This window comes from Mirounga leonina, unplaced genomic scaffold (genome assembly GCF_011800145.1).
Source record: "Mirounga leonina isolate KUSES-001 unplaced genomic scaffold, KU_Mleo_1.0 Mir_493, whole genome shotgun sequence".
Classification (NCBI taxonomy): domain Eukaryota; kingdom Metazoa; phylum Chordata; class Mammalia; order Carnivora; family Phocidae; genus Mirounga; species Mirounga leonina.
The window spans coordinates 3,194,990-3,220,074 of NW_023270780.1; the positions used below are offsets into that span (position 1 = coordinate 3,194,990).

Here is a 25,085-nt window from a genome sequence, read left to right on the forward strand (position 1 = left end):
CTCTCCCCCTCGGGCAGGCTTGGATTAAGAGGCAACGCTCTCCAAAGCACCACTCCACCTAGTGCCCTCTGGCAGACAAGTAGAGCCAGCCAGAGGCAGAGGGACAGGGGTGCGGGGGAGGATTGGGGTCCTGTTGTATGGCTCTCCCCTTTCCAGCCCGATGATTGGCTTTGCTTCCACTCAGGATCCTCTCTCTGTGTCTCTCCCTGCCCGCCCCTCCCTGTCTATCGTTCTGTTTTCTGTGCCTCCTCGTCTTTTCTCCTCTTCCAGCCTCTCTTACTCTGTGACTCTGGGTCTCCCAGGGCCCTTTCTGAGCTCCCGGTTGGGGGCACCATGTCAGGTGGTCTGGCCACCCCCGATACCATGAGTATGGCTGCCCCTCCCAGCCACTCGTGCCACTGCGCAGGGTGGGGAGGAAGTGACCGGGGGTTTGGAAGACAGGGTCCTGGCCTCTAGGCCTAAGCAAGTCACATGCCTCCTGGACATTCTTGGGTCTCCACCCCTTCCCTGGGCTAAGCATGGATGCCTGGGGTTCTTTCTCCCTAGGGCAAGAAGGTACCGTGATCATCCTTTTGGGAAGTCCATCCTCATGCCTAATCTTCTTCCCTCCTGCTGCAATCACAGCCCCTTTTCTGGAGGAATCAGTCCTTTCAAAGCCGGGCAGTGGTTTTTTTCCTCCTCGAATTCATTCTTAAAATTCTTATGCAAGGAAGAGGCTGATAGGGATCAGAGAATCATTTCACCCCCCACGTGCCCAAGTTCCCTTATCAGACTGGGGAATCTCAATGCAGGGGGCAAGCAGCCTGGAGGGGGTAGAGGGTGGTGGTGGTGGCTTGGAACTGGGGAGCAGTCACCAACTTGTTTTCCCTTCCTCCCCACCCTCTAAACCACAGAAACCACTTAAAGCTCAGTGCAAGCCTGCCCTTCCAGGGAGGGCCTGAGGGTGTGAAGGTAGAAAGTATGTGGGGCCTGGACAGCCTGCAGGCCCCATACTGCCCCAGCCCCATCCTTCAAGGGCCACCTCCTCTGGGAAGCCTGATTCAATGATGAGGACAACTTTTCTTGGGTCCTGGAGAGACCTCAACCCACGGCAGTGACCCAGGGAGGGGGCTGTACCTCCTCCTCCCTCAACCATTAAAAAAAGCACAACCTAGGCTCTATCAACATCTGTAGAGCTCACGGCCTCCACCCCTCCCCCTTCCTGTCACAACGGCCACTGTGGGTGGAGGGAACAGTAGGAGTTTGACCCCAGCTCCTGGCCCTGAACTTTCCATGGTGGCCCTGCCTGTACCACTCATCATCTGTCAGGTAACATCTGTGGTCACTTAGCCCAGGACGCAGCAGGGAGTGCTGGAAGGCGGGAGCTGGGATTTTTGGAGCCAAAAGATTTGGATAAGAACATGGCCTGCTATTTATTAGTCTTCAGTGAGCACACCAGTAAAAAGGGGACGATAGTAACTGTCCTGTGAACAGGCTTTGAGGCCCCCTGCAGTGTGCACACGGCGGGGCGGGCGGCGGGGGGGGGGGGGTTCTTAGCACCTTATTTGTCCCGGGCACGTTTCTGTGGCTTTAGCTAGCCAGGAAGTTCCTCCAGGGACACTGGCCTCCAGCACATGGGGCAGCTCACGGCTGTGACCTGAGTGAGTTGCTCTTTGAATCCCCACCTCACAGCCTCCTCTGAGCAGCAGGCTGGGGTTGGGGGATCTGGAGGAGCCAGGGTCCTAAACCTTCCCTGCAGCCAGGCCATTCCCAGGCCAGTTTACTTAACCTCTCTGATCTATCTCTCAGTAAAATGGGAATGACAATACCTACCTTACGGGGCAGTTGTGATGATTACTAGGATAACACAGATAAGCTGCAGCACCTGGTCCAAAGTATGGTGGTTAAAAAAAGTGGTTTGGGCCCATCCCTCCCTCTTTCCATTCCTATAGTCTTCCCTTCTCTTTATCTGACTCCCCTTTCCTAGGAAGCCGCTTTCTTTTTCTCCATAATGTTTTACCAAGTAACTTTTTTTTTTTTTTTTTTTTACATTTTACTTATTCATTTTCTAACTTGTCTGATCCCTATGTCTGTTTTGATCACTGGCATCTCCATGGGGCCTCCCTACCTTGTGTTGCAGGAATGCATGAATGAAAGTTAAATGACCTCTACGTTTCTTTCCAGGGACTTTCAAATGGACATCAAATCCAGTTGTTCACCAAAGGCTGTGATGGGGGGATTTGGGGCTGAAGTAGAAGGACAGTATTAAGGACAGAGCTAGACCCATGGGTGATTTCACAGACTGAAAGAATGGGAGCGCTGTCATTCTAGGGAAGGAGGAGACTCCTTTCAGAGTGACCTGGGTGGGAGGTGGCCGCTGACTCTTAGTATAGTGAGGGGGTTAAGAGCCCAGACTCTGGAACCAGACCCTCTGGGTTCAAATCCTAGCTTTACTCCTCACTATAGGAGTAAAGCCCAAGGTCACATTGGCTAACAATAGTACTTAATCCTCCTGGGAGTTGCTAGGAGGTATAAATGAGTTGACCAGTTGTAGAACAGTTCCTTGCTGGGTGATATTAGCCCTTATTATTGTTTGGTCAATGCTACCACCTGGTGGACAGCTGGAGCAAGGTTTCCCTGGCCTTGGGCTGGGGCAGCTGGTGGGGGCACCTAATCAGGGGAGGGAGAAGGCATCCCAGCGATCTGACAGAAGTGCGTGTGTGTTGTGTTAACATTACACATGCTGAGGTTTATCGGGATCCAGCAGGCTCATCCCTGGCTCAAGGCACCATGGAAACTGAGAAAGGGCCCAAGGGGGAGGGGGAAAGAAGCTGGGTTGGCCCAGTGCCTTCCTCCTCCTCTCCCTCCCTCCCTCCTTCCTTCCTCTAAGCCTGGCCTGAGCCAACAGGAACCAACTCCAGGGAAGGTGAAGAGAGAGAGAGAGAGAAGAAGAAGAAGAAGAAGGTCACTGCTGACGTCAGGGACATTCAGGTAGGAGGTAAACACAATCTGACCTACATTTATCCATCTCCTTCCCCACCCTCCCCCTACTCACTGGGGTAGCTTTTTCTGGGCATCTTTGAGAAGAGCTCTCACACTCAGGTAGGACGCCCTCCCCATCTCAATCCCTGGGACATTTTATCTCCTCCATTCAGTCCTCAAGCGCTACTCGGACACTTGGCTGCACCTTCGCGCCCGGGGTGGCACAGGCATAGGCAAGAGAGAGGACACCCAACTCAGCGCTGTGTGCGGACATCTCCTGACTCACTCTCAAGGCACAGAAATTTCATCTCTCCCCAGGATAGATGTGGGTACAAGTGGGGAGGAGGTAGGTGAGCCACGGACTGCTGATTTCCCCTGTGCAGCCCCAAGGAACCCCCTGGGGGGAAGGTGGCTAATGTTGGTTTCGGTCACAGAGCTTTTTCTGCAGTGATGGGAGGGCCCCCTGAAGGGGTTGGAGGCCTTTTTGGACAGGGCCCTACCCAGCCCAGACCTATTAACCTAGCTTCAGCATCTCTTGGGGATGGAGCCCAGGACTGCTGATGTCTGATTACTCTAATGCTCACTCAAGTTTGAAAACCACCACTTGAGGTCTGCTCCAACTCAGCGTGAATGAGCTTCTTCCATCCCTGGGATAGCCAAGACTGAGGGAAGAGAGCAGGCTGTAGATCTGAGTGTAGGGTGCCGACAAGGGGAGAGACCCTGCTAAAAACAGACATTTTATTAGCAAAAATAAATACAGGCTGGGCAGGTGAAAAGAACGAAGACCTCTCTGAGGAAGAGACAGTCTCCCAGTCTACAGGCTGAGATGGGCAGGCGCCAGGGGGGTCCCTGGACCTAGCCCCCCACCCAAGGGGGGCAGCAGGGCAGTGAGGGGCGTCTCACACTCCCCCAGCAGCACGTCTCTGCGGAAGCCTGCGCCCCTGTCCAGCACCTTGGCCCTCAGACTGCGGGCGGCCAGGTCTGGCGGGCCCAGCCCGTCGAAGAAGAAGTCCTCGTTGAAGATGGGGTTGGCGCTGCATTTGACCACGCGGCTCCGTTGGCCCCGTGGCCGGACGCGCGGCCGCAGCGTCAGCACCACGCAGCAGCCGCCGCCGCCGCTCCCGGGGCCGGCGGGGGACCGCGGCAGGCCCTCGGCGCTCACCAGGCGCAGGCGCAGCCGCCCGGGCCCGGCCTGGTAGTCGGCGGAGAGCCGCAGCTGGCCGCCGCGGGGCGCGAGGCGCAGCACGCTCTCCTTGGTCGGCCGCAGCTGGCAACGCAGGACGTCCAGGTGGAAGAGCGGCGGCCCGGGCGGCCCCGCGCGGCGCGGCGCGTGCGGGCTGGTGTCGGCCGAGCTCGCCTCCTCGGGGGACAGCGAGTGCGGCCGGGGCCGGCCGGGGCCAGGCCGCGGCGAGCCGAAGGGCGACGACTCGGGCGACGAGGCCGTGTCGCTGTCGGCGGCCCGGCAGAGGCGCAGGTCCGGGGCGGACACGTGCAGCCGGGCGTGCGCTGGGGAAAGCCCCCGGGCGGCGGCGGCGGCGGGCGGCGGCGGCGGCGGCGGCGGGTGGAACAGGGACTCGCGCCGGCGCGTGTGCGGGCTCTCGGGCAGGAAGGCCCAGCCTTCGCGGCCTGCCAGGTGCGGCAGCGAACAGGCCGCGGGGAGGCTGCGCCCGGCCGGGGACTCGGCGCCCCCGACGTCCGGGAGCCGAGGCGGGATGCAGAACTGCGGGATGCGATCGGGAGTGAGGACGTTGGGGCAGGCGCGCGCGGGCGGGCCCGGGGCTCGGCGCTTAGGGAGCAGGCTGGACGGCGCCCATCGGGGCCTGGACTCCGGGGGCCCCAGCCGGTAGCCGGCTTTCTCCAAGAGCCACATGCAGTGGGGTCCGAATTCCGCGAGACCGAGTAGGTGCAGATTCAGCGTTCCCGGTGGAGGCCTGTGGAGGACAGAAGAGGGCGGGAGGTGGGTGATACTGAGAACATACACCGGTTGGTCGACCACGGCGCACTCTACCCCCGCCCCCCCGTCCCCTCCCCCGCGCCCGGTACACGGGCCCCTATCTGAGCAGGAAAAACAAGGGGGGGGGCGGTGAAGCCTGGGGGCCTGGGGAGAAATGGAGGGCACTGGACAGTCACATTTTCAGACGCAGGCCTTTAGACACCCGCGATCTCAGACTCTGCCATCAGTGCTAAAGATGCTCACTCACTAAAGAGTTAGAAGGCCCAACACACCCACTAGAACTCCAGGCTACTATTCGGAGAATGGAGGAACATTCTCAAATTATCAAAAGGTCTGTAGTCACAAACTCGGACACGGATCCCGAACCCTCCTGGTACATCCTGCTCGCCTGAAGAGACGCAGAGGCCCTTGGCAGGCTCATCCCCTTCTCCCTCGCCCATCCCGAACTCAGACTCTCCTCCTAGGTCTTGTGTGGCGCCCCTCGGGCTGCCTTCGCCCGGACCTGGGAGCAAGGCTCTCCAGCCTGAGCCGTCCTTCGGCCCCAGCCCCCCTGCTTCCTCTTGCTCCTCCCTCTCCTTTCTGAGTGGCTCCCGGCCAGAAGCCCCCTCGCTGCACAGCTGACTGCTGTCCTGGGAGCACCCAGGGCCGGTCCCGGGAGTCGCACCCCCGGGGGCGGGGGGTCGCAGAATACCCTCCGCCCCCAGCCCTGGTTGTCCTGCTCCAGCCTCCCAGCCCCAAGGCATCCCGAGTCTAGAGGGCGGAGCGGCCATTGGGCCGCCACTCCCACTCTCCACTCCTTCCCTCCCTAGGAAAACACTGAGCACAAAGGCCCTATTGATTCTCTGCCACCCCCAGAGCCGGCTCCCCGAGGATCCGCCGCCGCTCGCTCACCGCGCCCCCGCGCCCCACCCGCGGGACCGCGACGTTCCGAGCGTCCGCCGGCCTGGGAGTCCGAGCCCACGGCGGGCTCGGTCAGACGGCCGGAGCGCAGGCCTCACCTGTGGGCTGCCGCTGGTTCCTGGCCTCCGGCTGGCTGGTGTGCAGAGCCCGGAGGGGAGCAGCTTCCTCTCCAGCTTGCTCCCCCAGCCCAGTCGTTCAGGGAGGAGTTGGCAGGGGCCTCCGTTGCCTACGTCCGACCTCTTTTCCTGGATAAACAGAGCTCTGTCTCCACGGTCATCAGCCCAGCCTTAACTCCTTCCTCCAGGTTTCTAGCAGCAAGCCAGTCCTGGGTCCCAGCCTCCTCTGCTGGCCCACTAGGAGGGCTGCGGTGAAGAAAAAGGTCATCAGTGGGCAGTGGCCTCCATCCCTCTGTGCTGCACGGGCTGCACCCTAGCCTTGCTAGCAGAAACCCATAGCCGTGGTCACACACATTGCATATTGTGCAAAGCCGTCCTTGCTGGAATCCTGCTTTGGCCCCCATTGTCCTAGTCTGGAGCCATCGCAGTAGCTCTCAGACAGAGTGACTTGCAGTGACTAGTTCTCTGAACTACATGGCCCAAGGAAAAGTGATCAGGATCCAGATTTCTGGACATGGAGACACTGAGGACAGAGCTGGTTCTATCAGTGGGTCGAGCTCCGGCTGGCCTGTGTGCCTTGTCGTTGGCAGAAGGCTGTTCAACTGCAAAAGTGGAGGGTGCCTCTCCTCCCTTCCCCTCCCCTGCAAGCGGATCCTAGGAAGCACAGGCCACCACTGGCAAGATCAGCCCCTCAGCTGCACCCGCCATCCCTCAGTCTCTCAGAGACATCAGGCGCATTCCCTCCTTAGGATCTTTGCATAGGCTGTTTCCCCTCCTAGGATGACTCCCCACTTTCATCCTTCAGATCTGGAGGCCCTCCCTTACAACCTCCCATCTAAATAGGGGCTTCTGTTGTATGCTTTCCCAGCACCCCATACTTTTCCTTTCTGGCATTGGTCACAGGTTTTTTTCTTCTGTGATTTTTGTATGTGATTATTTATCTACTGTCTTAATTAGACTGTAAGTGTCATGAAGACAGTGCTTAGCACAAGGCAGGTGCTCAATCAGGATTTGTTGAATGAATTAATGACACTAAGCAGAATTATACCTGAATTAGTTTATTCATCCATTCACTGTGTAGGTGCTGGGGATATATAGAATGGGGAGCAGGCTAAGGGGAGAGACAGACAATAAACATGCAAACAACAACAGGATGCAGGAAACAAGATGGTTATTTTGACATCTGATACTTGAGAGTTTTAAAAGGGCATGTGTGTTTTTTTTTTTTTTAAGATTTTTATCTTTATTTTTCGATAGAGACAGCGAGAGAGGGAACACAAGCAGGGGGAGTGGGAGAGGGAGAAGCAGGATTCCCGTGGAGCAGGGAGCCCAATGCGGGGCTCCATCCCAGGACCCTGGGATCATGACCTGAGCTGAAGGCAGGCACTTAACGACTGAGCCACCCAGGCACCCAAGAGCATGTGTTTCTTTTGTGGAGATCCCTGGTGACCTCAAACCCTCCAGTTCCGTGGCTCCTGACTCAGCTCAGCCCTGGTGTACTTTCTGGGGAGGGTGGTCTGTGTGGAGTGCTGCAGCCAAGAACTCTAGGCTTTAGCATCAGTCAGATGGGTTGAGGATCCCTCTGCAATTTACTAGGGGTGTGATCTCTGGCACATAACTTAATCTCTCTGGGGTTCACCTTTCCCATCTGGAAGAGGGAGAGAACATACCTAACTCTCAGAGTTGGTATGAGGATTAAGTGAGATAACACATGGGCATCAGTTCAGCTCACTTCCGCTAAAAGCACAAGAAAACAGAAACCCCAGTTCAATCTGGCTTGATGACGACATTTTTGGCTTTTATAATAAGTCCAGAGGTAGGGTAGAATTCAGGGAAGTTTGATTCTGCGGCTTCATTCATTCATTCAGTTACAGACTACCTACTATGTGCCAAGCACTGTGCTGGACTGGAGGATATAGCAGTGAGAAAACGGGTACATCTTCTAGCCAGGTGAAGTTGATACTTTAGTGGAGGAAGAAAGATAACAGACAAAAAAAATTAGCAAAAAAAGTACAGTTTATGAGAAGGAAATCAGTGTTGGGAAGAAAATAAAGTAGGGAAGGATCATAGAAGAGCACTCAGTTTTAAATGGGGTGGTCACGGATGGCCACATTGAGAAGGGAATATTTCAGTAATGACATGGAGAGAGGAAGGTTTTCTGAGGGAAAAGCATTCTAGGCAGAAGGAATCATCAATGAGCGGCGCTCAGCATGCCTGGAGTGTTCAAGGAGGCAAACTGATCAGCATAGCTGGAACAGAATGAGTGAAGGGGAGATGGAGTCAGAGGGATAATAAGGCCCAATGCTGTTGGGACTCGTAGGCACATAAAAGCTGTGACAATTTTAGCTTTTATTTGAGCCGAGGAGTGATATGACTTGCCATATATTAAAAGGGTTGCTCTGGTGAGAACAAAATGAAGGGGATAAGGGCATAATTAGAGAAATCAGATAGGAGACTATCGAAATAATCTTTGCACAAGATGATTGGGGCATAGATCAGGATTGTAGTAGTCAGTTTCTAGATCTGTTCTGAAGATCAAGTCAATAAATGGATCCATCCCCATATAAAGAGAAAGAATGATCCAACGTTTTTGGCCTGAGCAACTGGAAGAATGGAGTTACCATATGCTGAGAAGAGGAAAGATTAGGAGTTCAGTTTTGGGTCTATGAAGTTTGAGAAGCCTGCCAGACATCTAAATGGAGACATTGAGTAAGCAGTTGCATATATGAACCTGGAACTCAGAGGAAAGGTCCAGACTGGAAATGTAAGTGTGGGCACCAAGAGAAATGAAGATGGAATTTAAAGTCAAGAGACTTGATGAAGTGTAGGTAGAAAAGAGTAAGGATCCTGGGCTCAAGGTTCAAGACTGAGTGCTGGGCATGTCAACATTTTTTTGGAAGATGTTATTTATTTATGAGAGAGAGATAGAGAAAGAGATTGAGAGAACGAATGGGAGGAGGGGCAGAGGGAGAAGCAGACTCCCCGCTGAGCAAGGAGCCTGATGCAAGACTCCATCTGGCATCTGGGATCATGACTGAGCCACCCAGGCACTGGGCATCATTTAGAGGGGAGAGGAGGAGAACCAGCTGTGCCAGATGCTGTGGCAAGATCCAGTAAGGTGAGGACTGAGAATCGATCATTGGATTTAGCAATGCAAAGTCATTGGTGACTTTGCCAAGAGCAGTTTCGGTGCAGTGGTAGAAGCAAAAGCCTGGTTGGAGTGGGCTGCAGAAAGGTTAGGGGAAAGAGAGAGCAAAAAAACCAACAAACCTCTCTTGAAGAATTTGCTGAAAGAGCAGGGGCAGTGGGGTAGTGGCCAAGCGGGAAGTGGAATCAAGAGAGAAGTTTTTTTTTTTTTTTTAATTTATTCATTTGAGAGAGAGGGAGAGAGAGCATGAGCAGGGGGAGCGGCAGGCAGAGGGAGAGGGAGAAGCAGACTTGCCTCTGAGCAGGGAGCCCAGGACCCTGGGATCATGACCTGAGCCAAAAGCGGATGCTTAACCAACTGAGCCACCCAGGTGCCCCCAGAGAGAAACTTTTAAATCACAGAAATAATGGTATGTTTGTATGCTGATGGGAAAGATTCCATAGGAAGGGGAGAATTGGTAATGTAGAAGAGACAAAGGAGAATTAATGCAGCAATATTCCTGAGTAGACACAAAGAATAGGTATTGCGCATGAGAAATCAATCTGGAGCTTGTCCTTTGCTTGCTGTGTGGACAGCTCACCCAGTTACTGGAGAGAAGGTAGAATAACTGAGTAGAGGTAGAAGGTGGAGGAGTGGGTGGTGGGAACTTGTTCCCTCTGAATGCTTCTAATTGCTCATGAAGCAGGATGCAAGGTTACCAGCTGAGAGTGATGATGGTTGGCGGAGGAGGTGACTCTAGGGCTTCAGTAGAAAAGACCAGGAAAGGAACAGTCACCCAGGAGGACAGGGGAAAGGCAAGGTGGCTGCTGGGCAGTATTGCAGGCTCGCCTAAAGGATAGCAGCCACGACTTTATGCTGAGACCAAACAGTGTGGTTGTGAGATTTTTCTCCAGCTGTGTTCATTTGTACAGATGCAGAGGGAAAATGGGCAGAGATTTGGTTTAGGATTGTGCTCAGTCGTTGACAATTCACTTTGGTCTGGCTCTCTTTCTCCTTCCATTTCCTTCTCTTGGTGGTTAAAATCAAGGGCACATAGAAGAGTGCACACCACCTGGGTCGGACAGCAGTGGGACTAAGAACTGGGTATAGATCATCCACAGCCTGACTGCATCAGTCAGGGTTTGGTGAGGAAAATAGCACCTCCTGGGCAGTTCAACAGAGGGAGTTTAACACGGGGAACTTGTTACAAAGAGCTAAAAAGGCAGATAGGTTGGTTAGGATGGTCTAGCAGGATCTGGAAGCGTGGAGATACAGCCATTACTTGAGTTGCCTTTCAAAGCAAGGAGAAGGGGCGAACTACCCTAACTTCTTGCTACTTCCCACCTTCCAGTCTGCCACCAGGGCCTCTCAAAGACAGGTGACAAAGGAGCCTTGGGAAATGCAGGTTGTAGGCACTGGCCCTGCACAATCTAAGGCAGAGTACGGGAGGAGTAGGGATCTGAGAGCCATCAAGCAAATGACTGGCACACGGAGTGGCCACAAGTTGACTTAATGGGAACAAGAAGGTATCAGACCTGGAAGGAACTTAGACATCACCTCACCTGTCCTTCCATTTGTATAGAGCAAGGAAAAGACCCAGAAAGCAATGACGTGCCAAACAGTAGCAGAGTTGAGGCTAGAAGTCAGATCTTTGATGTCAAAGAGCATTGTTTTTTACTTGGACCCTAGAGTTCTTTGGACTGGAGCAGACATGCTCCCTTGAATGGGGCCCGGAGCACCGCCTCTTCACCATCACTGCCACTCCTGGAGAGTGTCACATGTGACCCGAGGCCCTGATCTCCTTCTTCCTGCTGGTGCCACCGTAGAGGGACGCCTGGAGGACTGGGCATTACCGAAATCATCTGGGTTCAAGCCTGATGAAGAGGCAGGCAGGGCACAGGACTTTCCTCCAAGTAGGCAGGCAACTGCTCTAAGACTCCCTGGGTTTTTGGGTCTCACTAAGCTGTCTTTCCATGGCTTTGAGCATGGCCTAATAGCATGATTTGCTACAATGCTCACTGTGGGCACTGGCAGGTGATGGGGTTGGTGGTATACTGTGACTTACAGCTCTGGCTCCTTACGTGAGACCTTTGGTGAATGACTTAGCTCTGCAGTTCCAGGAAGGCCTTCGGGGCCCTTTCTTTAAGAGCTGGTATGAGCTACCAGAGTTTCCTGCCTTCTTGAATTGGTTATTCTTACACTTGCATTATTCACTCTTTGGTTCTCTTGACACTTGACTCAGGAACCTGGAGAAAACATATCCTCTGCTTTTTTTGTTTGTTTGTTTTTAAGATTTATTTATTTGACAGAGAGAGAGAGAGTACAAGCAGGGACAGCAGGAGAGGGAGAAGCAGGCTCCCTGCTGAGCAGGGAGCTCAATGTGGGCTCGATCCCAGGACCCTGGGATCATGACCTGAGCCGAAGGTAGATGCTTAAATTACTGAGCCACCCAGGGGCCCCTATCCTCTGCTTTAAGCAGAATAAACTGCCACATTTGCCTGAATGACTAGTTGGATTCCACTCCATCTACCTTTACAGTAGTTGCATTCCAGATGAATTTTTTTTTAAGTGTGCAGGCAGCAACTCCCCGTTTCTGCCTGGAAAGCTGTAAGACTTGACCTCCTGGAGAGGAGAGGCATTTATCAAAGCCCTAGAGCCTAGGGAAGTGTTCCAGCAGCTGATAACCTTATTTCCCTTACCAATATCCCTGCCTGTCCTCCTGGCCTTAGCCAGTCAAGGCTGACATTCCCAGCCGTGCTGTGGGGTCTTGCCTGAGAGCTTCCCACCTCTGTAGATTTCCACCCTGTGCCAGGATGGGGGCCCCAGCTCCTGGAACCTCAGTCTCATCCTGAACTTGAATTCTTCACTTCCCAGGATAAGGGTTTGGATATGGACTCTTCCTTCCTCCGCCCATCTTCCTCTCAAACGGAGACAGTGGTTGCCAGCTATGCACCAAACCCTTTTCCCTTTCTTCCCCAACATGTAGTTAAACCATATTTTCCAACAAACCTCCCTTTGTTGATTAGTGGGGCCTCATGACTGAGTTCTAGTCAATGGAAATACTTTGAGGCTTGGTCCCAAACACCTCTCTTGTGATTGTCTCTTCTCTCATCTGGCAACTGGATATCAGCATCCAGGATGATTTTGGAAGTCATGTGTTAAAGATGGCAGAGCTTTTGTCAGCCAGATTCCTGAGTGACTCCTAGATACCAACAACTGGACTTTATGTCTCTTCTATTTAAAATATGGGTTACACTGGGCGCCTGGGTGGCTCAGTTGGTTAAGCGACTGCCTTCGGCTCAGTTCATGATCCTGGAGTCCCTGGATCGAGTCCCGCATCGGGCTCCCTGCTCGGCGGGGAGCCTGCTTCTCTCTCTGGCCCTCCCCCCTCTCATGCTCTCTCTCTCTATCTCATTCTCTCTCTCAAATAAATAAATAAAATCTTTAAAAAAAAATATGGGTTACACTTCAGAGATGTAAAGATTTACTTGTCTCAGTATTTGGCTTTACCACATCTAATAATAAAATCCTTTGTGATATGCCCCCTTGGAGTTCTCATTCTTTGGTAACACTTCTCAAGTCCTTGGACCTCTTCCTGGGCATCCTCTGCACCCACTTAGTTTTGATGGCATCCTGCCTGTCCCTGAGGCAGCTGCTCAGTTTCCCACTTCTCTCCTTTGCTCAGAGGAGCCTCTGGCTTCTCCCAGATGATGACTGCCTCCTCCAGTCTCTATTCTTCTCCTTCATGTCAGACCACTCCTCCTCAAAAATGTGCGCTAGCCATGTTCTTTTTTTCTCCTTTACCACAGTCTCCTTGCCTGACTTAGTGCCATCATCCCGTAGTCCTGCTAGCTGGCTCACGCCCTCCCCTCACCCCAGGTCAGTATACTCCAGACCCCCGTTTTCCACCAGCGGTTGGGCCTTCTGCATGCCTCGGCCCACCTGTACCGGGTCGGTTTGTTCTGATCCCCCAGTGGCCTATGGCAATCATTGCCCTTCTTCCAGACCTCTCTCCCCACTGAGGGCCTTGCCTCCTGTTTCACTGAGGGTGCTGAAGTCCTCTGGCATGAATCCCCTCAACCTGCTGTCCTGCTATGCACTCCCCCTTCTACTCCTTCCTTTTTTGGTATCAGAGTAGCTGCTGCTGTCTCCAGCGGTGCTCTTGATCCATCTCTGAGACCAGATAGCTGTTCTGCTGGATGACACCTCTCTCCCTGCTAGAGTTTCAGCCTCTCTCCACTGGCTCCTTCCAAAGCAATTTATAAATATAGTCAACCCTCTTTCCTTAAATAACATCATCAATAACAACAACATTCCTAGAAAGAATCATCTAGATTCACTTTGTCAGTCCCATCCATTTTTTCATTCACCATAATCTGGATTTTGCTCCCACCCGGCAAAGAAGACCCTCACCTTCCTCACTGCCGAAGGCCAAGGCCTGTTTTCAGTCCCCATCTGTCTTGCCTTCTTTTTAACATTTGACACTGCTGACCTCTCCCTCTTCAGAAGAGTCACTCCTATCCTATCCTTGGTCTCTGGTGGCTTTTGTCCTTCGCCCAACTGCAAGTTCTATCTATGACCCCTTCCCTAGCCTTCATTTCCCCCCCTTCCCCTCCTTTCACTCTGTACTTCCCTCCCAGGGGTTCCATGTCCATTTTTATATCGATGATTTACAGACTGAGGCAGTTGTTCATCCGTCTCAAGCTCCAGACCACAATATCCAGGCTCTTGCTGGTGCTCACCATGTGGCTGAAGTACCATGGGCACTTCAAGCTCAGTGCGTGGGAAATGAAGCTTTTTATTCACCCCCACCTCAAACCTGCTTCTCTGCACTCCTGGTAATGCCGCCTGCAATTCCTAGGCCAGAAGCCTGGAGGCATCCTGGAAGACTCTTCACAAATCCAATACCTATAATTAGTGGCAAAGTCCCACGCTCTTTTGTTTGTAACATGTTCCATCTTTCATCTTCAAAGCTCTGACCCACGGCAGGCCCTTACTATCTTTAGCTGGGGGCCGTGCAGGGGTCTCCTAACCAGGGGTCCCACCTTCAGGCTTGCTGACCCTCCCTTTACTGCCACCAGAGTCATCTTTCTAAGAAACAAAACTTTATGTCACCCCCCCCTCCAGCCTATACCCTTTAAAGTCTTTCCTCACTGTGTGCTTGGTGCCTCACCCAGGGCCTGGCACCTGCAGGTGCTCAGAAGATCTCTTGGCGCTGGCTGGGGAAGTGGGTGTGTGGGAGGTGCTGTGAGGATTCTGATTTCCTACTACAGAAGGGTCTTAGCCTGAGAATGAGGCCACGAATCTATTTATTCAGAGGAACGCGCCCTCTCCTTCCCATCACCAGTCACTTCCTGCGGACCCTCCCTGCCGTGCAGTGGGTCCCAAGCAGGCAGGGCAGTCAGCAGGAAGGCACAGTGACTGTTACTGGGATGACTCCTCTTCCAGCTGCAGCTGCAGGAAAACACCTGCAGAGAAGAGGACAAGCTGAGTGTCAGGAGCTGGTTGGGGTGCTCTGCGCATTTGCATCCTGTCACCTGGTGCCCGATCCTGTCCTTGTGGAACAGGTTGGGCCACTCCTACATAGAAAAGAATCCTAGCAGGGTGCTCCTTCATTGGAGTCTACAGCGGGTGCCCGGTCCCACTCTAAAAAGCTGGATCCCAGCTTGGGAGCACATCAGCATTCTTCCTTCCATTGGTCCTGAGGGTGATGGTGGCAGGACAGAGTCTGGCGCTGAGGCTGAGAACCTCTTTACCTGAGCACTTAGCATAGACTGTCTGCTGGTCCCTGCTCTGGGCGATGCACGACACGTAAACCTTCTGGTCCTCGATCTTTTCCACGTCAACTTTCAGTACAGCCAGAGAGCCCACAGGGATCAAGCTGGAAGAGGAGGTGGCTTAGTCCATCCCTCATATGAATCCCTGGCCGCCATCCCTTCACCCCTCTGTTTCCCCAGCCTTCTCTTCATCCCACTCTGCCTCAAGGAATAAGTGACTCAGGGCTCGCGGCCCACTTGCAGACTTCCAGAGTCTGTTGGCAGAGGCTGTGCTCTGGCCGGGAGTAGAAGATCAGCTGAGCAGCGGCTTGGGAAGGAGGGTGGCAGACAGGGCTCCCGCACCCAACCCCTGAGCATGGCCACTCCTCAGTGATAAAAAGGGCATGACTTTGGCCAACGCCCCAAGGATCCATACTTACTTTTTGAACCTGATGTTGAGGCTTACTGTGAATAGCCCCTCTCCAGCCAGGTAAGCAGTTTTAGAGAAGGTCTCGTCCATCATGGCAGCCAGGGACCCCCCATGTGCAAACCTGGGGGTGGGGTGGGCAGGAACAAGGCCAGGGCTGCAAGCTTCCCCGCCACCCACCCTGATCCTGATGCGGAGCCATCCTGCCTCTATCTTTCTACGGGAGAAGAAAGGAAGCAGAGCAGGATCCCAGCTGATCAAACTGGTCCAAGTCACTTCAGCTTTTCTCCCATGTTGCTTCAGCAGCATGAGCAACGCCTGACATAATTATTTTATTTCGTCAGGAAAAATATGAGGTTTCTTTTTTTCTTTTCTGATAAAGTTAATGGAAAGGGGTGCCTGGGTGGCTAAGATGGTTAAGCGTCTGCCTTCTGCTCAGGTCATGATCCCAGGGTCCTCGGATCGAGCCCCATGTCGGGCTCCTGGCTCAGCGAGGAGCCTGCTTCTCCCTCTGCCTCTCCCCCTGCTCATGCTCTCTCTCCCTGTATTTCTGTGTCTGGAATGAATAAATAAAATCTTTTAAAAAAAAGTTATTGGAAAAACATTTTTTTTCTGATTCATCACCTAATTGCTGGCAGCAATTGCCATCATTTGGAAAGGTGCGCTCATACAAGGGACGGAAAAGCCCCTGTGCTTTTCGGCTTGGGCTCTGAGGCATGGCCTTGGGCCAGTTCCCACCTTACCCATCGCTACACCAGGGCCAAGCTAGCATGGATTACCCTCTTGTTCCCACCACCAGGAGGGGAAAGAGCTGGGAGCCATGGAACCACACCAACCTGATTCGACTCCACGCTCCACCTCTCACTACCAGTCTGATCTTGAGCAAGTTGCTAAGTTGCTGAGTTGTTAAGTTGCTGAGTTGTTAAGTTGCTAAGCTTTTCTGAGCCTAAGTTTTTCCACTATGAATTCTGAATAAAAATAATTCCTATTTCGGGTGCCTGGGTGGCTCAGTTGGTTGGGTGACTGCCTTCGGCTCAGGTCATGATCCTGGAGTCCCGGGATCGAGTCCCGCATCGGGCTCCCTGTTCAGCGGGGAGTCTGTTTCTCCCTCTGACCCTCCTCCCTCTCATGCTCTCTGTCTCTCATTCTCTCTGTCTCAAATAAATAAATAAAATCTTAAAAATAATTCCTATTTCATCAGATTACACGAGGTAATATTTATAAAACCCCCTACTTCCACATGGCTTGAAAGAGGGAAGAAGAAGTTGGTGCCAAAGAACCCCAAACCTGCTCTTCCCTTGTTATCCTAATTGGCCAGACAGGGGACCCATTGGCAAGTGTGTGGATTCTGCAGGATAGCTCTTGATCAGCCAGCAACCTATTCTTCCTCATTGCCTAGGGCTGGGTGGATACTTGTGACAAAATAGAAAATATATATTGGTCTCTGGCCTGGATTCAACACAGTGCTGTTGAAATCCTCGTCATTTCCTGGGTGATGGGAGTGTCTTGTTCTACTGAGGTGACTCTGGGCGGGCTCCTGAATGGCTCCTGGATGGAGCCCCAGAAAGACGAAGCCATGATTAGAAGCTCCTAGAGAAAGAAGAAGGGCTGGAAATGGAGTATATGATGGTTCATGCCTGCGTGAGGAAGCTTCCATAAAATTCCAAAGGTATAGGGTTCAGAGAGCTTCCAGGCTGGCAAACACAGGCCCAGTGGGAGGGTGATGCACTCTGACCCCACAGGGACAGAAACGCCTGCGTGTGCTTGGGATACTCCCAGACCTCACTGTATGCATGTCTTCATCTGGCTGTTCTTCTGTATCCTTTATCATATCCTTTAATAAACTGGTAAATATAAGTGTTTCCTTGAGTTCTGGAAGCCTCTCTAGCAAAGTAATTGAACATCAGGAGGGGTTTCTGAGAACCTCTGATTTGCAACTGTAGGGGCCAAGGCAAGCTGTCCCAAGATGGGCCACTCTGGCGTGAATATTAATTTGAGCTGAAGGCAATCGAGACCCTGTGGGCTCAAGAGAAACTTTTGCCCATCCCTTCACTTACATAGAAGAATTTAAATTGGGGGTCTTTCCCAGAATAAAGGTTATTACCAGAGAAAAATTTTACCTGAGTGACCCATCTGTATGGCAGGGCAAGCAGCTAATTACCAAACATCTGCTCTTCTTCTTATTGCCCTGTGAAGTGCATTCCTTCCCTTCAAAGTCCCAGACCCCTGTCCCCTGCTCCTTAGTTCAGGATGACATGTAGTCTTCATTTTGCCTGTCTTTAGAATTTCCATGTCTGTGTGGATTGCCTGTATGTACACTATTAAATTTGACTTTCTCCTGTTAATCTGTCTCATGTCAATTTGATTTTTAGTCCAGCTGGAAGGACCCTTGAAGGGGACAGGAAATTCTTGCTTCCTGACATAGCCAAGTCAGACAGAAGTTGTGGGAACCTGGTGGCCTGCTACTTGCTCTTGGCATATGAAGTGGGGTCAGGCTCATGGACTGAGCCCTTACCCTGTGGGATCTGATGCTGTCTCCAGGTACATGGTGTCAGCATGGAGTTAAATTGTAGGACACCCAGCTGGTGTCACAGAATTGCTTCATGTAGGGAGAAGCCTCTCCCCATTTGGTGATCAGAACTATCAGAAGTAAAGGTCTTGTATGAGTAGTAAAGGAGACACACAGGAGAGAAAGACATAGTAGTTGAGAACCGGTTTTTTATCCCTACACAGTAGACTGAACTGGGTATTTCTTTTTTCTTTTCTTTCTTTCTTTTTTTTTTTTTTTTTTTAAGATTTTATTTATTTATTTGAGAGAGAGAGAGAATGAGAGAGAGAGAGCACATGAGAGGAGGGAGGGTCAGAGGGAGAAGCAGACTCCCTCCTGAGCAGGGAGCCTGATGCGGGACTTGATCCCGGGACTCCAGGATCATGACCTGAGCCGAAGGCAGTCGCTAACCAACTGAGCCACCCAGGCACCCCTGAACTGGGTATTTCTTTCTGTTCAGTATGAATCTCTTCTCTGAACCCCTCAACCCACTGGCTTCAGTGTTGGATGGTCCTCCTCTGCCTCTCCTGCCCCACTTCCATGAGCCCCTAAATAAAAATCAGCTACACTTCACCCCCCATCCCCGCCTTCTGGTGTTTTCCTCTTCAGAATGAAGGGCATTCCTGACCTGTGTAGGGCTCTGACCTAGTCCCCCAGCAGCTGATGCATCAGTGGGAAAATCATTGTCCTCACCGAAGATGCCTTTGGGATGGCCAAGGTGACCAAGGGCTGCAGTCTGAATCCATGGCCTGTGGAGGTGCTGACATCTATTAAGATCTCTGAATTTAACTGCAACTGAGTCCCTCCCAGGCGCTGGGACCCTAAAGCTGCCCCCCACCCTTCTGTCTCCCTTGTAGGAACTTTGGCACCACCAACAGCCTTCAGTGACTGTCTAAAGAAGGAACAGGGATGCAGGAGAAGGCAGACGACCGTGGACTTGGTGGCCCAGTGGCCTTGGGCAAGAGGCTCAAGGCCAGCTTGCTCTCCCTTGTGGAATTTACCTAGGGTGAGTTCCTTCCTGGGCCTATCCCAAGTTTGAAGGCAGCGGAGTACAATGGAGAGATCAATGGATTGGAGTCCCAGGTCCTGGATTAGAGACCTGATCTGACTTGGTTGTGTGTCCTACTGTGCTACCTTACCTCTGCGTGCTTCAGTTTGCCCCTGGGCAAAAGATGAAGTCTGGAAATATGGTGTCTGAGAGCTATATTGTGCCATATGATTTGTGAGTACATACACATAGTTCCAGGCATTCTGGCAGTCGGATATTATTGCCTCAGGTTTCAGGTAAGAAGGCTGAAGGCCAGAGGTTAAACTGCTTGCTTAGGGTTCCAAGGCCAGCAAGGCAGAGCAGGACTGAAAGCCTGGCTCCAGATCTTGTCCTCTTCCAAGTTCACAACACCTTTCTCAAAAGTGGCCTCTAAGACCACCTTCTTATTGGAAAAATTTCAGACCTCCCTAAGGAGGCTCTCCTTATCTGCACAATGGGGACTGGACCAGATGACCCAGAGTGCCCTTCCAGTGCCCTGGTGTTGAGACAGAAGTCCAGTGCTCACCACCCCCACCTAGCTCCTTAGGGAGAGGTACAGACTCCAGGGCCCAGTGTGTGGCTCATCCATCAGCTGAGCCAAGCCCAGAAAGCAGCCAAGAACATCCACCCAGGCCCTGCCTGTGGCTTACCCTGGGGCCCCCTCCAGGTAGGGGCCAGGTTGGAAAAGACAGATGGACTTCTTCTTGGATGGGTGGAAAAAAATGACATACTCGTAGCCTTGTCCTTCCACTTGGATGCACCTGGTGAAGATGCGCCAGTCACTTTTGTCTAGGGAGAGATGGGCAGTGTCGTAGCTGGAGAAGGGGGTGCATGAGTGCGTGGGGCCCAGTCACGATGCAGGGCCAGTCATTCAGCACCATGGGTGGAGCCCTGCCTTAGGCACAGGGTCCAGGAGAGAACCAGAGGACACCCAGCCTCTGCCCTCAGGGAGCGTTCAGTCTGAGACTGGAGACACAGCCCTCTCCTCAGGGACCGCTCAGTCTGGAGGGAGAAATACTCAAGGAAGTTCCCTGGCTGAGGGGTAGAGATAGGCTCATGGCCAGATCAAGACTTTAACAGACCTTAAACATGGGAAATTAAAACTATAACATGTAATTCACATATAATTCAAAATAAAAACAGTACTGAACAGTAAAATCGGGATGCTTGGCTGACGCAGTTGGTAGAGCATGTGACTCTTGATCTTGGGGTTGTGAGTTTGAGCCCCTTATTGGGTGTAGAGATTACTTAAAAATAAAATCTTAAAAAAAAAAACCCACAGTAAAATAAGTGCAGGAAAGTCCACCAAAGTCCTGATTTTTTCCCCCCAAAACAACTACTACAACAACTACGTCCTTTTTTGATGGATATCAAATATTTTGAAAAAAATTATTTTGGTGACCCTGCTTTGTGGCATAAACACAAAGGCCATCTGCCTACTGCACCACCCATTCATCAGTGGGCAGGAAAACCACATATATAAATGAGAGAGACAAGAAAACAGGGATGTGCATGTACACATGCACACACACGCATCTACACACATGAAGAAAGCTGAAGGTGGAAAGTTCTATCCATCTGATCTGGTGGGTGTCTGGGGAGACTGGCTGTGGACCCAGTAGAGCAGGGATAGTGTGCCAAGGCCTGCAGTGGGGGAGGCAGGCCCTAGGGCCTTTACTGGGTAGAGAGGAGGACTTGGGATAAGGCTTGACAGTATGGAGGAACACCCAGCGAGAAGGCAGAGGGCAGGGGCCTGAGGGGCTGTGCTCAGGGGGTGGCTCTTGGCTGGGAGCAAAGGCCGACACTGGGTTGTGTTCTCTTGGATGGGAGGAGGGAAGCAGAGATCAGAGAGAATACTCTTCTCTTCTCCTCTACCTGCCTGGGGCTGCATCATCAGAGGTGGGTCAGACACAGAAAGACCTTCCAGCTGAGAACTGGAAGGGAGCTTGTGGATCTCCTTCCCGAGGGTCAGGAGAGTCAGCACAGTGAAAGAGACTGGCTGAACCCACCCGGTGGGCTGGGGAGCAGGTATGCCCAGAGGCTTTCCCAGGCCAGGCCCTACCTGAGGCCACTGCTAACCCAGATGGGAGCTTCAGCCCCTGGATGTGGTCTCTGTTGGACTTGAAGGAGGGCAGTTTGATCCAGCCGTCAGTCTTGGTCTTCTCCAGAAATTCCTGGTACAAGTTCAGCATGTCTGGACACCAGCTGGCATTGGGAAGGGCATAATCCTTCAAATCTGTCTTCTTCAGACAGAATCTTGAGACCTGGGAGGGAAAAATCGGGGAGATTAAACAGCTTCCTGGGGGATGGGGGCTGCTGTTTGGGCTGTGGGACCTCTAGGTGGTTTGCTCCTGGGTTCTTGGCTCCTCAAGCCCTTCCACCAGTGTTGACTTACAGGAAGCGGCCCATTTTCCTTGCAGAGGGCTAGGAGACACCTGAGGGTGACTGACAAGGGGACGCTAAGGTGCAAAGGAAGGAAAAAAAAAGGAACCAGGGCTGACAAGTAGAGGCATACTGCTCTGTGGTGTGCCTTACCACTGTCCTGTTTAAAAACCCGTGAGCTGTTCTTTGAAGCTAAGAACTGGTAGTCTAAGCCCCACTGTACAGATGGGGAAACTGAGGAAATATGGCTAAGGTTGCCAAGCTTGTGAGTATAAGAGCTGATGGTCAGACTAGAGCCTGTCCTCAGACACTGTCTACCCTAGGGGGTGCGACCAGTGGTGGAGGACCATGGCTACCACCTCCTTACCTCAGGGGCTATCCCTGTTCTGTCTACAACTGTGGGCCTGCCCTGGAAAGGTGGCTCCTTTGAAACATGTTTCGAGTGCCCACAGAAGTGTGAAACTATCCGTGGGAAAAGCGAGCCCTCTGAGGCATCAAGCACTCATGGACCAGTAACAACTGTGGGCAGTAGGCTGGCTGCTCACCAAACCTCACACAGGACCGTCCATCTGGAAATGCCCCAACGCAGTTGCAACAGTCTGAGTTCCACAGGAAAAAAGTGACTCATCGGTGGCCACACGAGTTTCAGACCAGGATGAAAGTGTCCTGGTGGTCTTAGTTTTGGATCTGGGCTCCTTAGTCTCCTTTCCCTTCCCTTCCCTTCCCTTCCCTTCCCTTCCCTTCCCTTCCCCTTCCTTTCTTTTCCTTTCCTTTCCTTCCTTCTCTTTCTGCCTGCTTGCTTTTCCTTCCTTCCTTTCTTTCCTTCCTTCCTTCCTTCCTTCCTTCCTTCCTTCCTTCCTTCCTTCCTTCCTTCCTTCCTTCCTTCCTTCCTTTCCTCCCTTCCTTTCCCATTCTTCCTTCTCTTTCTGCCTGCTTTTCTTTCTTTCCTCCTTCCTTTCTTTCTTGCTTTCTTTCTCTATCTCCCTCTTTCTTTCTTTCTTTCTTTCTTTCTCTTCCTTCCTTCCTTCGTTTTTCTTCCTTCCTCCCTTCCTATCTTTAGGCCCCACATGAGGCTTGAACTCACAACCCTGAAATCAAGAGTCACATGCTCTACCAGCTAAGCCAGCCAGGAGCCCCTTGATCTGGGTTACTTGATATCCTAAGAGCACCTTCCCTTTGCCAAATCAAATAGCTCCCCAACACACTGCCCACTTGCCCCAGCCATCATCTGGGAAGAGGAAATTTGGGGTGCTCCTATGCCCTAGGCCCCCAGGAGAAGGGCTGCCTACCTGGTTGAGCTGGGAACTTACTGACCAGGGAGTCCGTGGAGGATCCGAATGCTGAGTTGGGGTTGAGTCTGGGCAGGACCTGGGGGACGCCAGGAAGGACTCTGTGCCGGCCAAGCCTTACTGCCACCTGGAAGCATCTCCTTATCATGGCTGGGTTCTGAGGTTGGGGCTGGTAGGACTGAGAAGGTAGCAAAGCGAGTGAGTGCTTTTTGGATGTATCTTGGTGCTGCGGGGGCGGCCACCTCTGGCACAAACCTCTCTCCTTTTTGTCACCAGGCCTTCAGCAGCAAGCTGCCTCAGCAGCTGATTAGGCAAGGCTGGACTGGTTTGACACAACACCCACAGATGTTTGGAGCCTTCAGCTGGTCCCAAGCCCCACCCAGCGCTCGGGGAGAAGTAGATGCTGCTTGGGCATGAATGCTGAACAGGACTGGCCTGAGTCCAGAAAGAAACATTTGTTAAAGAGAAAAAAGTGCATAAAGAAATAGCATATGGTACATGGGGCCTTGGAGAGTTGCCCTGGAGTGTTTGGGGGGCAATCCAAGAACATTCCAAGAAAATTCCCAGAAACGTAAGGGAGGTCTGTCTCTTGATTGGAGAGTGTTGGAGTGTCTGTGTGTGTTGGTGGAGACTTTGTGGTGCGTGCTCTGCAGCAAGACCATGTAAGACCTCTGTCTGGTATGGTCCTGGCACCCAGAAAACCAACTCACCGCCCTTAGCTACCCCTTCTTATACCCCAGACAAGGGGTCACACAGAGAAGCCTCCACCTGCTGGGCCCTGGAGGGGATACTGGTGAGAAGGAGAAGGTCTTAGAGGCAGAGACAGAAAATCATTTGGGAGCAGTCAGCTCAGCAAAGGTGCTCTCAGGCTTTGGGAACCCCAGGGAAGGGGATGGGTGCTGGGGGTGAGGTGGGGAGCTGGGCAGTGGAGGCCTTGTCACTGGAAGTCTGCAAGAGAGATAGCTTTCAGTGGAAAGAGGGGAGGAGCGTTCAGCCAGTGTCTGCAAGGTTGTGGGCTTTTTTGGTGGTGGTTATTTCTTCTATTGAATTAAAACTGCCAGTTTTCAACTAGAAGTCCTAGTTTTTAATTCACTGGAGAAAAGCATGTTGTGAAAGTCAGAACCGTGCAAAGGTGGAATTATGATGATGATGGTGGTGGTGGTGGTGATTTGGGGCAGTTTCTGAAAAATCAAACTGACTTAATAGGGAAGTTTACAGGTTTTGCCCCACTTTCTGTATTTGGCTGCCCTGGAAGACTAGAATAGAAATATTTTCCTCATGTCCTGTGAAGATTTGAATGAAGTTTCTTCAAGGACAGGGAAACCGGGTTTTTGATTGATTCAGTCTCTGGATCTAGCCAAAACTATTCGAATTCTTTGCTAACATCTAGAAAACAGGGAGTGTCACACAAAGCCAGTCAAAGACCTCCGGATGAGGAAGAAGATCTGCAGCAGAGCATGTCCGTTCCTGTGCAGTGGCAGCTGCCTGGGGCCACACCTCATGCCCTCTGGCTTGTCCCAGGCTTCCCCCGGTACCTGGCACCCCTTCATTCCCTTGCAATCTCTATCTGTGCTACTTGATGGAAAAGATGGGACTTGAGGAGGAGACGAGAGAGAAAAGAGGAATCTCAGAAAGGACTGGAGAGGAATCTGAGGAAACGGGAGTAGGGAGAAGGAGGGGCTCCATAGGAGCCTGATCCCAGGAAGGTGGCACTCGCTGTCCTGATTCCAAGAAGAATCAGTACCTGAATCTGATCATTGACCAAGAGCCACGTGGGAGTTGGATTATCACCCTTGCACAGCCTGACTTCCCTTGCAGATTGTGTACCCCAGTGGGATCAGCATCTCTTGTTGCCTGACTAGAAGAGGAACACTCTTTTTTTTTTAAATTTTATTTTATCAAGTTATGTTAATCACCATACATTACATCATCAGTTTTTGATGTAGTGATCCACGATTCATTGTTTGCGTATAACACCCAATGCTCCATTCAATACGTGCCCTCCTTAATACCCATCACCGGGCTAACCCATCCCCCCACCGCCCTCCCCTCTAACACACTCAGTTTGTTTCTCAGAGTCCGTAGCCTCTCATGGTTCATCTCTCCCTCCGATTTCCCCCCCTTCATTTTTCCCTTCCTTCTCCTAATGTCCTCCATGCTATTCCTTATGTTCCACAAATAAGTGAAACCATATGATAATTGACTTTCTCTGCTTGACTTATTTCACTTAGCATAATCTCCTAGAAGAGGAACACTGTGAAATAGTAGAAGAAATATATAATGGTTTCTGCCCCTGGTTTCTGTACACAGCTCCTAAATCCCTGGGAATTTTCTGGGTGATCTGAGTGTCTTTTGTTCCAATGAGGCAACTCTGGAAAATGAGTCTCCCGGATAGCTTCAGGATGGGCACTGGTCACCAGCAAAACCAAACCAGGATGAGAAGCTTGGCACTTAGAGTTCCTGTTGGTTTGAACCCCCTTGGGAGCTTCCCTGTGTAATCTGAAACTAGCCCATAAGGGAAGGGTGAAGAGAGATTGGAAGAAAGAGGCAGGCCACTCCAGGTTGGTAGGTGCCAGTTTTAAGGAGCAAAGGGAACTT

At 52.0% G+C, this 25,085-nt stretch overlaps 2 protein-coding genes across 2 annotated transcripts; both read right to left on the reverse strand.

The window, feature by feature from the left end:
- Window positions 1–3,775: 3,775 nt before the first annotated feature.
- C2CD4D (C2 calcium dependent domain containing 4D) lies at window positions 3,776–4,831 on the reverse strand. Its single transcript, XM_034990068.1, has one exon. It carries the CDS (start codon window positions 4,829–4,831, stop codon window positions 3,776–3,778), a length of 1,056 nt encoding a protein of 351 aa, XP_034845959.1.
- Window positions 4,832–14,349: 9,518 nt separating this feature from the next.
- On the reverse strand, window positions 14,350–24,334 carry THEM5 (thioesterase superfamily member 5). The gene is made up of 6 exons (XM_034990072.1): window positions 22,513–24,334; window positions 20,879–21,080; window positions 19,467–19,605; window positions 15,255–15,365; window positions 14,815–14,939; window positions 14,350–14,526 (listed from the first exon to the last, which is right to left on the reverse strand). The coding sequence occupies exons 1-6, from the start codon at window positions 22,633–22,635 to the stop codon at window positions 14,483–14,485; spliced, it is 744 nt and encodes a 247-aa protein (XP_034845963.1). The 5' UTR covers window positions 22,636–24,334; the 3' UTR covers window positions 14,350–14,482.
- Window positions 24,335–25,085: the final 751 nt, after the last annotated feature.

Excerpts from the sequence above, each read along its gene's own strand:
- C2CD4D (XM_034990068.1), bottom strand. The coding sequence starts at position 4,831 with ATGTGGCTCTTGGAGAAAGCCGGCTACCGGCTGGGGCCCCCGGAGTCC.
- THEM5 (XM_034990072.1), bottom strand. The coding sequence starts at position 22,635 with ATGATAAGGAGATGCTTCCAGGTGGCAGTAAGGCTTGGCCGGCACAGA. Across the intron at positions 21,081-22,512 it reads GATCCTCCACGGACTCCCTG|GTCTCAAGATTCTGTCTGAA; the intron begins GTCAGTAAGTTC and ends TTTCCCTCCCAG. Across the intron at positions 14,940-15,254 it reads CTCAACATCAGGTTCAAAAA|CTTGATCCCTGTGGGCTCTC; the intron begins GTAAGTATGGAT and ends CTCCTCTTCCAG.